This window comes from Perognathus longimembris, chromosome 14 (assembly GCF_023159225.1).
Source record: "Perognathus longimembris pacificus isolate PPM17 chromosome 14, ASM2315922v1, whole genome shotgun sequence".
Classification (NCBI taxonomy): Eukaryota; Metazoa; Chordata; class Mammalia; order Rodentia; family Heteromyidae; genus Perognathus; species Perognathus longimembris.
The window spans coordinates 27,921,588-27,938,182 of record NC_063174.1 but is presented as its reverse complement, the minus strand read 5'-3'; the positions used below and the strand labels follow the sequence as shown (position 1 = coordinate 27,938,182).

Sequence of the window (16,595 nt, the reverse complement as noted above, 5' to 3'; positions counted from 1 at the left end):
TGCCTGCCTCGGATACACGAGGCCCTAGGTTCGATTCCCCAGCACCACATATACAGAAAACGGCCAGAAGCGGCGCTGTGGCTCAAGTGGCAGAGTGCTAGCCTTGAGCAGGAAGAAGCCAGGGACAGTGCTCAGGCCCTGAGTCCAAGGCCCAGGACTGGCCAAAAAAAATAAAAAAGAGATAAATCTGATTGAAAATAGAAAGACCATTCAACAAATAAATAAGACTAAAAGCTGGTTCTTTGAGAAAAAAAATAAAATTGACAGACCCCTCGCAAGACTTACAAAAAAAAGAAGAGACTCATATTCGTAAAATCAGGGACTCCACCAGAAAAATTACAAGTACACACGATATTCAAACAATTATAAGCAGCTATTTCCAGAACCTCTACTCAGTATAAAACAATACTTTTACAGAAATGGATCAATTCTTAGAGAAGTATAAACTGCCCAAACTGAACCAAGAAGAAATAAATCAACTAAATAAACTAATAACTTACAGTGAGATACAGGAGGTAATCAAGAACCTCCCAACAAAGAAAAGCCCAGGCCCAGATGGATTCACCAATGAATTCTACAAAACCTTTAGTAAGGAGCTAATACCAATACTCCTCAAACTCTTCCGCGAAATAGAAACAGAGGGAGAAATCCCAAACTCATTCTATGAAGTTAATATCATACTCATTCCCAAACCAGGCAAAGACCCAACATAAAAAGAGAACTAAAGACCAATATCACTAATGAACAAGATGCAAAGCTCTTCAAAAAAATATTAGCTAACAGGATCCAGAAACTGATCAAGAAAATTATACATCATGACCAAGTAGGCTTCATCCCACAGTCACAAGGATGGTTCAATATCCGTAAATCAATCAACGTAATTCGCCACATAAACAGAACTAAAATCAAGAAACACATTGTTATCTCAGTCAATGCCCAAAAAGCCTTTGACAAAATACAACATCCATACTTATTAAAAGCTTTGGAGAGAACAGTAATAGCTGGAACATTCCTCAAAACAATAAAAGCCATATACAACAGACCAACTGCTAACATCATATTAAATGGAGAGAAACTTAAATCATTCCCCCTACAAGACAAGGATGCCCACTCTCTCCACTTCTTTTCAACATAGTGCTGGAATCCCTAGCCATAGCAATAAGGCAAGAGGAGGACATCAAAGGGATCCACATCAGAAAGGAAGAAATCAAACTATCCCTATTCGCAGATGACATGATCTTATATCTGAAGGACCCAGAAAGCTCAGTCCCCAAACTTCTATACCTAATAAACCATTTTGGCAAAGTAGCAGGATACAAAATCAATCCACAAAAGTCAGCAGCTTTTCTGTACACCAGCAATATACAAGCAGAAAAGGAAATTATGGAAACAATTCCATTTACAGTAGCCAAAAAAGAATAAAGTACCTAGGGATCAACTTAACCAAGGACGTGACGGACCTATTTAATGAAAACTATAAAAATCTAAAAAGGGAAATCAAAGAAGACACAAGGAGATGGAAAGACCTCCCATGCTCATGGGTAGGCAGAATCAATACAGTGAAAATGGCCATATTGCCCAAATTGTTATACAAATTCAATGCAATCTCTATCAAAATCCCAGTCACATTCCTCACTGAAATAGAGAAAGCAATCCATAAACTCATATGGAACAGCAAAAGACCTAGAATAGCCAAAGCAATTCTAGGCAAAAAAAAGCAGTGCAGGAGGTATCACAATACCAGACTTCAAGCTCTACTACAGGGCCATCATAACAAAAACAGCCTGGTATTGGTATAAAAACAGATCGGAAGACCAGTGGATTAGAACTGAAGATCCAGAAATAAAACCGCACTCTTACAGTCAGCCGATATTTGACAAAGGAGTTAAAGACATACAATGGAATAAACATAGCCTCTTCAACTACTGGTGCTGGGAGAACTGGGCAGCCATATGCAGAAAACTCAAAGTAGACCCAAGCCTATCACCATGCACCAAGACCAACTAAAAATGGATCAAAGACCTCAACATCAGACCTGAATCCTTGAAACTACTGAAGGACAGAGTAGGAAAGATGCTAGAACTTATAGGCACAAGAAGTAACTTCCTGAATATAGTCCCAGGGGCACAACAGATAGGGGAGAGACTCAACAAATGGGACTACTACAAATTAAAAAGTTTCTGGCACAGCTAAGGACATAGCCACCAAAACAGAAAGACAGCCAACCATGGGAAAGGATCTTTACCAGCACAGCAACAGACAAAGGCCTAATATCCATCATCTACAGAGAACTCAAAAAACTAAGCCCCTCCAAGCCCATAAACCAATTAGGAAATGGGCAAAGGAGCTAAAGAGAGACTTCACAAGAGAAGACATAAAAATGGCAAAGAAACATATGAGGAAATGTTCAACATCCCTGGCAGTAAAGGAAATGCAAATGAAAACAACCCTGAGATACCACCTCACTCCAGTTAGAATGGCCTATACTCTGAACTCAGGCAACAACAAATGCTGGAGGGGGTGCGGGGAAAGAGGAACCCTTCTCCATTGTTGTTGGGAGTGCAAATTAGTACAACCACTTTGGAGAACAGTATGGAGGTTTCTCAAAAAGCTCAATATAGACCTACCCTATGACCCACCCATACCACTCCTAGGCATCTATCCTAAACAGCAAGTCCCAAGATATCAAAAGACATTTGTACTTCCATGTTTATCATGGCACAATTCACAATAGCCAAAATATGGAAACAACCCAGATGCCCCTCCACAGACGAATGGATCCAAAAAATATGGTACCTATACACAATGGAATACTACATAGCGATTAGGAATGGTGAAATCTTGTTATTTGCAGGGAAATGGTCAGAACTCGAACAAATAATGTTGAGCGAGACAAGCCTAGAACACAGAAAACAAAGGGGCATGATCTCCCTGATATATGACTATTAAGAAAGGGAGACAGAGAGACAGTAGAGACCAGGTCTGTGAAACCAAAAACTTCTTATCAAATGGTATTTCCCACAAGATTGGGGCAGCGACCCAACAGTATGTAACTAAAACCAAACAACTACTCAACATATAAAGGTCAAAAATTGATCTCTCAGTGGAATACAATAGCTCACTACTGTTGACATATTGTCTAATATTGACATTACATTTAAAGCCCTACGCGAATTTTCTTGGGCTTGGCCACGTTGCTACTGTATATGTTCTTGATACATTGTATATTGTGTATATGTCTACCTGACCTAGAGAAGGGAAAGAAAAACAGATATCACAAGAAATGTACACACTGCCCTACTATGTAACTGTACCCTTTTTGCACAACATCTTGTCAAAAAAAATTGTGTTCAATTAATAAATAAATTAAATTTTTTAAAAAAAGAGCAGAAGGCCTTAGGTTCAATTCCCAGTACCTGCATAAATAAGTAAATATACAAACAAAAATGCTCAGTTATATCATTTCCTATAAATATGACTGAAACCTGCCCTATGAATCAGTCTGAAAAATCAAATAATTTCCTCACTGTTTTAGATCATAATGGCATAGACACCAAATCGTTATTTTGTTATAACGGTTTTAAAAAATTCTTTATTGTTTTTATAAAGATGATGTACAGAGGGGCTACAGTTACATAGGTCAGGTAAAGAGTACACTTCTTTTTGGATTATGTCACTTCTTCACTTGTTCTCTCCCAGTTTTTCCCTCCTATCCACACCCACAAGTTGTACAGTTCATTTTCAACAGTGTTCAGTGAGTACCATTGCTGCATTTGTTCTCCCTTGTCCCTTCATTTCTGTACTTCCCCTTAGGCTCCCAAGACAAATAAATGAATGAAGAGAACAGGAAAAAAAAAAAACTCAAAACAGTAACAAACCAAAAAAAGCACCTCATTTCCATCTCTTGGAGTTCATTTTGATAAATATTATTTTGTATGGTCACAGGTACATAGTATGTGCCTTTCTGTTACACTCCCAAAAGTATCCATCCTCCTTTGGTCTCACTGTATGTGAATGCCTAGAGACCTGTATTATTTATTATATCCCAGTGTTTGTAATGGCTCCTAACCTCTGTAACTATTCTCTCATTTACAAGCAAATAAAAATATCTAAACATAAAAAAATAAAATAAAATAAAAATCTTGAAACAGGTTCTGCACTAGTGGCTCACAACTGTAATCCTAGCTAGTCAGGAGGCTGAGAGCCAAGTATCCCAGTTTGAAGCAAACTGAGGCAGACAAATCCTTGACTTTTATCTTCCACTTAACTAGCACAAAGCCAGAAGTAAAGGTGTAGCTCCAGTGGTAGCGTTCCAACCTTGAGTGGAAAAAGCTAGGCAAGAGCCTAAGGCCAAGATCAAGCCTTACTACACACACACACACACACACACACACACACACACACACACACACACCCTTGAAACTAATTGGAAAATTTAAATATAAAGGTATTATGAATAACTATTAGTTTACTATTAATTTTCCTTAGGTGTGATCATAAGGATGTGTTTATACATGAGAATCCTCTTGCTCTTAGGAAAGTCATGCTTAAGTTTTTAGAAAGAAAATAATACCCTAAATTTAATTTAGAATAATTTAACTGTTCTGGGTGCTGGTGGCTCACGTTTGTAATCCTAGCTACTCAGGAGGCTGAGATCTGAGGATCAAGGTTCAAAGCCAGCCCAAGCAGTAAAGTCCCCAAGACTCTCATCTCCAATTAACCACCAGAAAACCAGAAGTGGAGCTATGGCTCAAAGTGACAGAAACCTAGCTCTGAGCAGAAGAGCTAAAGGACCGTGCCCAGGCCCCAAGTTCAAGCCCCACAACTGACAAAAAAAGAAGAGTGCAACTGTGTCCAGTGGGACAGGGGAGGACTTCAGTATGTCTTTCTATAAAACCAGCAATATGCTTTAGCTTCATGTACACATATAGAGCTAAGCAAACAGAAGATGTTAACAATTATTGAATCTAGGCAGTGGCTATACGTGTCTATTTTACTATCTTCTAAACTTTTATAATAAAGTCTAGCAGGGAGGTGGGGACAAATGTTCTCAAAAATGTTTTTCTTAGAGGATTACAGTTGGAACCCAGCTCCTGCAAAAAGTTAGCAAGACCCCATCACAAGCCAAGCATAGTGTTGTATGCTGTAATCCCAGCTACATAGGAAGCATTACTAGAATCATTGTCCAAAAATGGCCCAGGCAAAACTGTGAGAATCTATCTTAACAATTACTATAGCAAAATGAATTATACAACTTGTGGGTGAGGACAGGAAGGAAAAACTAGGAGCAGAGCAAGGGGTGACATTGCCCAAAAAGAAATGACTTAATAGTAACCCTATGAGGGTGCCAGTGGCTCACGACTGTAAACCCTAGCTACTCAGGGAGGCCAAAATCCGAGAATCAGTTTAAAGCCAGCCCAAGCAGAAAAGTCCCCATGAGACTCTTTATATCCAATTAACTACTCAAACACCAGAAGTGGAGCTGTGACTTAAAGTGGTAGAGCACTAGCCTTGAGTGAAAGAGATCAGGGACAGTGCCCAGACCCTGAGTTTACACCCCATAACTGACAAAAAAAAAAAAGTAACCCTTCTGTATATGACCTTTATAATAAAATAACTTTTAAAAAAATAACTAAGGTAAATATGGTTAGAAGCATAGCTCAAATGGTAGAAAGCCAAGCAGAAGGTGCTGAATTCAAAACCCAATTCCACCAATTAAATTTTTTTCTTATTTATTTTATTTTTATTTTTTTTTTTTGCCAGTCTTGGGCCTTGAACTCAGGACCTGAGCACTGTCCCTGGCTTCTTTTTTTGCTCAAGGCTAGCACCCTGCCACTTCAGTCACAGTGCCACTTCTGGCCATTTCCTATATATGTGGTGCTGAGGAATAGAACCCAAGGCTTCATGTATACGAGGCAAGCACTCTTGCCACCAGACCATATTCCCAGCCCAGAATGTTTTATTTTTAATAGCTTTAGTTTTTACCTTAAATTTTAAAGTACTATGCCATTCTTTTTACTTTTCGTCAGTCATGGGACTTGAACTCACAGGGCCCGGGTGCTTTCCTTGAGCTCTTTTAGCTCAAACTAGCACTACCACTTTCTGCGACAGATCCACTTCCAGTTTTTGAGTGGTTAATTGGACATATGAGTCTCACAGGGACTCATAGATCTGCTTCAGCTGACTCTGAAGCTCAATTCTTGCTATCTCAGCCTCCTAAGTACCTAGTATCACAGGCATGAGCCACCAGCACTTGGCTACCAGGCTACCATTCCATTCTAAAGAAGTAGTTCATTTTTCTAGATTTTCTTACTCATCCATTCCACAAATACTAAAACTTTGGGGTTTGTTTGTTTGTTTTTGCTCTTGTTTTGTGCTGGTCAATTGGAGATAAGAGTGTCTTGGACTTTTCTGCCAGAAGTTGGCTTCAAAACTGTAAATTACAGATCTCAGCCTCAATTACAGGCATGGGCCACCAGCTCCTGCCTTCTAAAACCTGTTTTAACTATTGCAAATAATTTTCTAATGTTAGAACAGATCTAATATAAAATTTACAAATAACACCAATAACTTACAATCACAAGACTTACAGTATAAACATCTGGATTCATACCCAAATAATAAACATAATAACAGTACAACAAACTGTTTATTACAATTTATGTGTTATATTAAATTTACACAATGATACATATAAAAACACATACCATTTATATAATACAGTAATTTAACAACAAGAATATCAAATTAACTACTACTCATGCACAAATCATGCATATTTTGGTACTTTAAAAAAGTGATTGTACACAATACTGTTTATAAAAAAATTATTTTTTAAAAAAGCCCTTCTAGATAGTCAGTGGTCCAATCTGGACTAGATTGCACTAACGTGTAGGCCAATGCTTAGGTGGCAGAGTGCTCAGTGGGCTGGGAGTCGTGCCCAGGAGAGTTTTCCCAAAGCTGTCCTCCAGGAAGGGAGGAATGGTTGTATGGGCTACAAATTAGAGATGCAGAGAAAGGCATCAGTATGCTGGCTATACGGCCCTAGAAAGGGTTAGGCACCAAGTGTGACAAGAAGGTTTTGTGACTCCTTTTAAGGTATGACCAGCATCCCTTATCCAGGTTTACTATAACTGGGCTTTGAGAGTCTGGTCTACAAGTTCTGAGTTCAATAAACAAAACAGTTCTGAGATGAACGGAGGAGGAGATGGCTGAGAAATGTAGATGATATAATTAAATACATTTTTTTAAAGTATAGGAAACAATGGCTGTCTCTCATACCTATACACAAATCCTTTGTTAAGCCCCTCCACAGGAAAGCCCTAGCTTTCCACCATTTGGAACACAACCTTTGACCATCAAGAAGTAAATGTAACATGCGGAAAACTCCATCCACTTGACCTTGGAACTCAATTGTTCTCATCCCGATAAAAAAAAAAAAACTTGCACTTTTTGTGAGATGGTCAGGAACATTTTCTTTTCTACACCACAAAATTTGTTCACTATCACCACCATTTAAAAAAAAAAAATCTCGGTATTTACTAACTAGCAGTCACATCCTGTAGCACTTCCAATTCAAAGGCACTAGTTAGTTGTCCATACATGATGTAGATGAGACATCATTTAATACTTAATTTAAAAAGCAAAAAAGAAAAAGAAAAGAAAAGCATTTGATGAAAGCATTGCACGAAAATTAAGACATTGCTTTCAGAGACTGGGGTTGGGAGTCTGTGGTGGGGGGTAGAGGGATCCCTGGCAGGGGATGGGGTGGGGGAGAGGAAGTGGGTGTTTGCCTCCCCGCCCCCTGACCTCGACAGTGGGTCTCAGACCGTAGTCATCAGTTTCAAGGAGCCCGACCGGAAGCGGAGGATCTTCTTCTTGAGGTTGTGGGAGGCCTTAATTTTGACGAAGGCCTTGGCGGGGTTGCGGCGAAGGTCCTGGGCTGCTGCGGCCGGCACGGGCAGCGTCTGGACGAACTGGGACCAGATAAGGCCGCCACTCTCCTCCGAGTCGCTGGTGGAGGTGCTCTCGCCCACGAACTCGCCATCGCTCACGCTAGATTCGCTGTCACCGAAGCAGTTGGTGGTGTAGTTGCTGCGCTCGTCCTCGCTGGTGTCCACCACGGTGGAGTGGAAGAGCGACTCGCACTCGGCCGAGTACTCAGAGTCGCTGGTCGCCACGGCCGTGGCCGCCGCGAAGGCATAGGGGCTGGCAAAGGGCGGTGGCACGGGCACCGGGAACGCGCCCGTGTGCTGGCGGCGGCCCCGCCGGGCCCGGCGCAACACCTCCTCGTACGACACCTCGGCGGACGACTTCCACCGGCGGTAGTCGGTTCTCTTGTGCTTAGGTTTGGCCACGATGGTCTCCCGTCCATGGCCGTGGCAGCCGTGGGCCTTGAGGCCCGCTCGGTGGCCGCCCTGAGGCCTGCCCGGCAGCGCTGCATCACCCAGCCCGACGGCGCCCCGCCGGCCTCGGCACGACGCCTTCTTTGGTCTCTTATTTGTATCCAGGTCGTCGGGGAAGCGGCACTTGCGGCTTGCTGAGCGGGCACTCTTCTCCCTGACGGTGGGCAGGCCGCCATTCTCCAGCCCGGATGCTGGCGGTGGAGGCAGTGGCGGGACCTGGCCTCGGGACCGTGGCACCGAGCTTCTGGCCACGCTTCCGGCATGGCGGTGCCCGCGGGTCGGCCGGCTCTCGGCCCCGGGCGGCCCCTGCCCGGGGATGAAGCGAGCTTTCACCAGACGGACCTCCTCCGGGTTCTGCAAGGAGGAGCCCTCACTTTTAAAGTCCAGGCCCAGCTGGTCCTCCACAACGAAGGCTGCAGGTGGCGGCAGAGAAGGCACCGGGGCCGAGGCCTGCGGGCTGCTTTTCACTGTCACCATCTTCTTCGGGGGCTGCAGAACTTTGCCATCGGGCCCGGGGCTGGCACCAGGGCCTCTGCTAGGGCTGTCTTTGGGAAGACCAGCCGAGAGCTGACTGCCTTCCTTAAGGGCCTCCGTGGGCCCAGCAGCAGGACACCACGCATGTTCCTGAGAGGCTACCTTAGCTCTTGTGGGTTCGGGGACAGCTATCGCAGAGCAGCCCTCGGGCGGGGACAGCCTGCGGCTTTCCAGGTGCTCGGCTTTGGGGTCTTTGGACCACTGCTTCAACGGGGAGGATGCTCCGTTGTCCGAAGCCGGCGTGCCCCCAGAGGGCAAAGACACTGGCTTGGAATTCTTGAGGTTCACCCCATTGCCTTGGGGGACACCCCCCGCAGCCCTGACGCACACGCTGGCGTTTCTCAGAAGCCCTTTGGTGGGGTCTGCAGTCACACTGGTTCTCAGCTTGTTGGTTCTTACAGGGTGTGTTTTCTTCTGAACCAGGCTCAGGATGTAGCCGTCCATTTTCTTAGTGCACAGAGGGTGGGGAGCAGACCACAGGCGGCTAGGAGACGGTAAGGGGCTGTCTGTTTTGGTGACATCATCTAGTTCGGGTCCAACGCAGATGTCACTGGCATGGCTCCCAAGCCTCTCCTCTTCCCTCAGGGGGTGGCCCGTCAGACAGAGGAGAAACATGGGGCTCTGCACAGCCACGGCATGCAGAGGGCTAGGATAACGATACACATCGTTCCCATTTTTAGACACCAGATCACACTGGTACTTGGGATTCACATCTGAAATGACATCAAGGGAGTTAAAATGTGGTGTGGATGGGGAACTGCAAAGTGACCCTGAGGCCTGGTCTTTACAGTGGCCTTCTTTACATTCCAACCATCATCTTATGAGATCTGAAAGACATTTAAAGGTACACTCTGAAGGAATGAGATCATAGCACCAGCTTGACTCTGGCCAATTTTTAAGACAAATTCATGGGTTGAGGGAGAACACTGAAGGCTTAAAAAGTACCCCATTAGCTACTAAGTTCGTGTACTAGTGGGTAAGGGAAAAAAGCATTTAACAAAAAATTGGCATTAGAGTGTTTGCCTGGTATACATGAAGTCCTGGGTTCGATTCCCAAGCACCATATATATAGAAAACGGCCAGAAGGGGCACTGTGGCTCAAGTGGCCGAGTGCTACCCTTGAGGAAAAAGAAGCCAGGGACAGTGCTCAGGCCCTGAGTTCAAGGCCCAGGACTGGCCAAAAAAAAAAAAAAAATGGCATTCACCGGTGGCTCATGTCAGTAATCCTGTCTACTCAGGAGGCTAAGGTCTGAAGATGGTGGTTTGAAGCCAGCCCAGGCAGCAAAGTCTGAGAGAGACTCTTACCTCCAATTAAATCACAGAAAAAGTGGTGCTGTGGCTCAAAGGGTAGAGTGCTATTCTTGAGCAAAAGGAGCTCAGGGACAGTGCCCAGGGCCACTGTTAAAAGACTCAGGACCGGCAAAAAAAAAAAAAAAAAAAAAAAAAAAATTAATGGCATTACACATTCTCTGAAGGAAAGATATTCAGCCAAAAAGAAGCTTTCAAACTACTGAATGATAGAGGGAACAGGCTTTATAAAGTTTAGTGAAAAATCATTGTAAAACACCAGAGCAAGATTAATTTTGCAAATCGGTGCATTTGCAAAGAAAGTCTCAGATAACGCATATCAAGATTCTAATAGTAGCAACTCTGTAATGGAAAAAATGGAGGTGGGGGTATGTTTGGTGCAGGTACTAGGATTTAAACTCAGGGCCTAGGCACTGTCCTTTAGCATCTTATTTTTTCTCTATCTTGTGACTTTACCACTTGGGTTTTTTGGTGGTTAATTGAAGATAAAAATCTCACAGACTTTTCCTCAGATCTCAGCCTCCTGAGTAGTTAAGATTTCAAACATGAGCCACTTGTGCCAAGCTTGGCATTTTTGAGATGTTCTAGATTCTGGTACTTGTTTAGGGGAAGGTTCTCTAAATTTTAATAGCCTCAGAAGAAAAAAAAATCAGATTCAGTGTTGATAAGATTTGTAAAGACATAAGTTGGAAATGCCTTGTCTCTACAAGCCCTGCCTCAGTAAACAATTTGTTCTAAAAGCAAATCTACCTAACAGGTTCCCACCCCACCAGCTTTTGTCTTTTCTTTTTTTTTTCTGGCTAGTCCTGGGGCTTGGACTCAGGGCCTGAGCACTGTCCCTGGCTTCTTATTGCTCAAGGCTAGCACTCTGTCACTTGAGCCACAGTGCCACTTCTGGCACTATGTATGTGGTGCTTGGGAATCGAACCCAGGGCTTCATATATAGAAGGCAAGCACTCTTGCCACTAGGCCATATTCCCAGCCATGTCTTTTCTTATTTAAAGGCTGTGTTTGCCTATGCTTCATTACTTATCCCTTGTCCCTATTTAGTGTCAAGCAGATACTCCAGCCCCCAAGGACCAGCCCAGCTGTCTCAGTTATGTGGAAATGTGGCATTTGGGAGAACCAAGGAAATCTGGGAGCCAGAGCATTTTGGAAGCCTTCAAGCACAGCCTGTATCATAGTGCCTTCTAATGGGTTTAGAAATTTTCCCTCTTTAACTAGACTTGCAGAGTGAAGGGGAGCAACTACCAACAAACCCAAGCACACTCTAGATAACAAGAATGCTATACCTCCCCAAGGGATTGCTGCTGCCAAAAACATGCACGTAGAGAAACTGGCCAACTTTAGCTGCTAAGTGTCTGAAATCTTGCCTGGACTCAAAAATTGTACCCCAGTTGAAAACATGGGCAAACTAGATTGCAATGAATTTTGCCAGCACCTATGCCAGCTCTAATCATATTTTCTCTGCTTTTCTAAGGAATCAGAATATCACAAAAATAAAGATGGAATAATCCATTTCAGCCCCAACTTTGCCATTCCAAAGATAGGGCCTTCCTGATAGCTTATAAGCCAAAAATTCTGTGTTAAGACAAGATGGTTAATATTATTTGTGACTCTCTTATAACAGTAGAAAAACATGGACCTGGCAGACCTAAGCAAGAAGGGAAGGAAGGGGAAAGAAAGTGGAGGGGAAGGGAGAGGAGAAAGGGGGAGGGAAGGCAGATAAACTAAGCAAAGACTGAGAAACTAAACTTAGTACCCTCTAATAAGATAGGATAGATCAAACTACAAGTTCTAGATGTCCCTATGGCACAGAGTACAGCAAATTCATGACCTTTAGCTTTTCTGTCTGTAACAGGAATTGGAGTAGATAACATTAAGTCCCCTTATCACCTAATTAAAATTTCTGTCAGTGCTTAAAATTCTTACCTGTAGATTTGGGGCAACTATCTGAGATGGTGGCCTCCAAGGGACTACAAAAGCAGGTACTGGAATGACAACTGGATAAACATTCACTGAACACAGAATTGGAGGAATTAGAAAGGGATCCTGAAGCTCCATCACTCAGCTCATAAAACCCTATGAATTAAAAATGATGGTTGCAAGTAAGAGCATATCAAGGAAAAATTACACATTCATTCTTAAAAAGTGTAAATTGTGTAGATTTATGCTTAGATTTAGAAAGAGATATATAGTTGGTTAATTGGTTTGATTTGGGGAGGTTTTAATGTTTTTGCCTATTTTGTCTCACTAGATTTTAGTGAACTGATTTTATGGTTTTAAACATAGGAAAAGGCAGAAAGTACATAGTTATGGTTATATTTCAAAATTATGCCCTCAGATCAACCTTTCTACTTTGTCCCACCTTTAAAGATGTGTGAAAAAGAACTTTGATTTTTCAGAGCCTCAACTTTATCATAAATGTTTCAGAATGAATTACTTTCAAGAGAAAATTCTATTTAAGTAACCAAATGGTTTAGAAGAAAAAAAAAACCTTTTGAAGTGGTCTCAAGAAGTGTGACTAATTTTCCAGCCTACTTCTGACTTTCTCAAATTTCAAAGGATTACCACTTCCCTAGAAATTTGAATAGAAGCTTTCATTTTTAATTCAAGGGACTTCATTCAGACCAATCAATCTCATTATTAAAATATTTGTTGTCTGAATTAAATTTTCCCTCATGCAACAGAATGGCAAATTGTTAATACCCTGTGTTAAAAATCAACTCCATTGCTATTTACAGGTCTGAGGTTACTAACCACAGTGGAGTGAGCCCTGAGTGAAGAATTCAGTCCTTTGCTTGGCTCACCTGAGCTAGGCCGGCTGTCTGTCTCCAGGTGCTCTTCAGAGGTCTTTTCTACATCCAGTCTCAGGTCACTTATTTGCTTGTCAAGTTCTTGCAACTGATTCAACAAACCAGCATCTCTTCTTCTCAAACAATTCTGATAAGGAGAAAATGGGTGGACACACACACACACATACACACAAAATCACCTAAGTATTTCACTAAAAGGTTCACTGAAACTTTTTAAGCCAAAATCTTATTGGATACCGTAAGATAAAGAAAACCTTCAAAAATAAATCCTATTTTGAATTGCACTTTGACACATTTTGTGGCGATATAAAGTTCCTCATTAAACTAAAAGCCATAATTTTAAATTTTAACTAATATAAACTGACTTTTTATAGGTAGGGGCAATAAAACTGCATAGAGACTAAATCATCCAGTATACAGCCAGTTTAAAAACAGAGAGCATGAGAAACCTTCATAGTAGGCTCTTGAATTTAAAGTCAGAGTAACAGATTTCTTACGATACACTATAATCTTACTTAGGTGAGGTTTTCTGGCCAAATGTCTTGACCTGCAGAGTTTTGTTTTCTATTAGTTGCTTTGTGAGGTTTAATCAGTCTTAGAGCCTTAGAGTCTTAGAGTCTTAGAGAGTGAGAAACTAATACTAATAGCCAGCGCCAAGCATAATGTGAGCTGGCAGAATTCAAAACCCTCAAGGGAAAGCCCATCAAGATTTGTACTCAGCTAAGGTTTCCAAAGGTGACAGATTGGTTGTTCTAACTCACACTGCCACCTAGTGCTTCCTGTTGCTGGGAAGGCGAAAGCACTCAAAAGGCATCTGGTTCAAATCATGAATGCCAAGTCTACAAATGAAAATAGTACCATAAACACTGACTGGAGTGGAATTCTCCTGACATACTGCCTTGCTCCCCTGAAATGGACAATAGGAATGTGCCACTTACAATGCTGAGATTCATGAAGACAAAAAAGTGCTATTGTACAATACTGTGTAAAACGTAACTGATCGGACATGAACAAGGAGAATGGGTTCAAATTAATGTTACATGCAAATCAGGTCTGTTACCACCAAAACACAGAAAAATGCCAAAGCGCAGTTTATAGCACAGACCACAGCGTACATTCTTAGATGAAAATGAATAGCTGCTCTTTCTTTCTGTCCTATGATGTAGAAAACTTGAAAATGTAAATCAAGTTTGAAAAATCTTTAGTTTTTTTTTCCAGGAAAAAAATGAACCCTAAATTAATAATCTGTTAAGATGTAATGCGGGAGAACACATGACAACACACATCACCATCACCTTATGTTAAGAGGGCCAATGTGTCCTTGTGTCACATGGTCAAATAGGGAGCGTTTTGCTGTTTCCAAAACTACATTTTGAGATGACTGAAACAAAGCTGCCGCCATTATTCTGAGGCGGGGTCAAAAGCTGTTCTCCACACATTAAGGTCCAAAGTTCTTTTTCTTCCCTATTAATGAAGCCTGCATAGAATGACTGTGCCCCTGACAGAAATCCAATAAGATAAGTATTTCCTGAGAGGAGGTTCTCCTTTCTCCCACCTCGACCACCAATCGCAGCTGGCAAAACACAGCAAATATGGGGGCGGGGGGTCAAGTTCTCTAGTCAAAAAAAAAAAAAATGGCAATCATTTGCATCGAGTTTTAGCTACCTTATACAAAGGACTTCTATTTGAAGCTAAGCAACAGCCCAGTGTGGAAGGGGCCTGATGGAGGCGAGCCCTGGGAGGGAGGGGCAAGGCTTCCCGAAGGCGCTACAGAAAACTCGGGTTTGGACAGTGAAGCTCGCTACAAGCTCCCCTGGCTTTTGTCCCTTCTCTACTGGAGGAGATAAAGCGAGGGACATCTCCAAATAAAACAGCATTTCGAGTCGGGGTGCGCAAACCTCTGCGGAGAGGACATGTGCTGATCTAACTGGAAAGTCTTTTCAGGCTAGAACCATCAGTCTAAATAGCCTGCGTGCAAGACGGGGGTGGAAATGGGGGACGCTGAAGCCACCTGGGGCTCCGCAGTCCGCGCGGGCTTGCCAGCCCCTCACCTGCACAAAGCAACCAAGCACACCCTAGGAATGTGTGGGCGTCGGTAGCCCACGCTCCCGGGGCAGACCCAGTACTGGGGGGCCCCCCGGAGGATGTGAGTGGGTGCGGGATCGCGAAAAGCCAGACAGCAAAAACTGCCCCCCACAAGAGGCGATCTCGCTCGCGTCCACCCTCCAGCCCCTCGGCAGGCCTGCCGCGCTCACCTCGGAGCACGGACCTACCAATTGCTTCCGAAGCAGCAAGATGTTCTCCTCCAAGAACTTCTCCTCCAGGCGGCTGCGCTGCACCGCGTCCCCCGGAAGCTCGCCCGCGCCCCGCGTCGCGCCCCCTGAGCAGCGCAGGGCGCCCCGAACCAGCAGCTCCTGGCGCTGGCGCAGGTACTCCAACTCCGCCAGCCCGGCCAGCGTGGCCTCCAGCCGCTCCCGAGTGCGCTGGCGCTCCGACTCCGCCTCGCCCTTCTCCCGCCAGCGCCCCTCGGGCTCCGCCGCACGCTGCTCGCCCCGAGCCGGTGCGGCTGGCTCCAGCTCCCTCGCCGTGCTGCCCGGACTCGGCTTCATTGCCCCCAACCCGCCAGCAACCGCCGGTCAGTGCGGCGGAACTGCCGGGACAGAGGTGCGACGCGCTAGGGCTGCGGCCGCCAGCTCATGCCGCCCCGAGGCGGAGTCCCGCACCGCGACTGAGGGCCCAGGCGGGGAGCTCCCGGATCCCGCGTGCTGCAGCCGGCGGGAGGGCTCCGGGACCGGGCCGCGCCGTCTGCCGTCGCCACGCGTCCAGAGCTGTGGCCCCGTAGTTGATAACCGCCTGCCCCAAGCTCCTCCTTGCGTGGTGGCCCGACCGCTCTGCCCGGCGGCCGCCTCCCCACGCCGGCCCCGCACTCGGAGCCTCGCTCTCCTTGACTGTCAGGATCCCGCAGCCCGCCTATCCGCGAGCCGGACTGCCTCGCCCCCGGCACGCCACGCCCACGAACACGCCCCCTCCTCGCTCCCCCCCCTCATCCCCATCCCCCACCCCACCCCGACGAGCCCCTTTCCCATTCACTGCACCCAGCTTTCCCTGGCTCCTCCTTGGTTCTTTCCCAGTGCCCGAATCCGCGTCTAGTTACAGCCGAGGCGCCTCGCAGGCAGTGTCCGCCGAGGGGCACGCAGCTGGGTTCCCCAGAGAACTTTCTGAAATTCTGCCAAGTTACAGCCCACGATCTAAATTTAACACTTTCCCCCACGCGTCCACTCAGGTCGGCGGACCGATTGAGGTTTCTTTCACTGCGTCGAGCAATTTACTGAGAATGTATTTGAGTTTTGGGTGAGTTGGAGGAGGGGTGGAACTCATTTGATAAAAGAAAGCAATATGGAGTACAATGCAATGTTGTTCTAAACGTCTGAAGTTCTAGTTTTTTAAAGAAGACTTAATGATGGAAGGCATGTAAAATTAGGCAGTAGGGTGTCGCTCTACGCAAGCTACAGGGCTTACATCTGAAAGCCTG

The 16,595-nt window shown here is 44.6% G+C and overlaps 1 protein-coding gene across 1 annotated transcript; it reads right to left on the bottom strand.

Moving 5' to 3' along the window:
* Window positions 1-7,801: 7,801 nt before the first annotated feature.
* On the bottom strand, window positions 7,802-15,985 carry Dact1 (dishevelled binding antagonist of beta catenin 1). The gene is made up of 4 exons (XM_048362545.1): window positions 15,337-15,985; window positions 13,058-13,190; window positions 12,180-12,329; window positions 7,802-9,652 (listed from the first exon to the last, which is right to left on the bottom strand). The coding sequence occupies exons 1-4, from the start codon at window positions 15,670-15,672 to the stop codon at window positions 7,824-7,826; spliced, it is 2,448 nt and encodes an 815-aa protein (XP_048218502.1). The 5' UTR covers window positions 15,673-15,985; the 3' UTR covers window positions 7,802-7,823.
* Window positions 15,986-16,595: the final 610 nt, after the last annotated feature.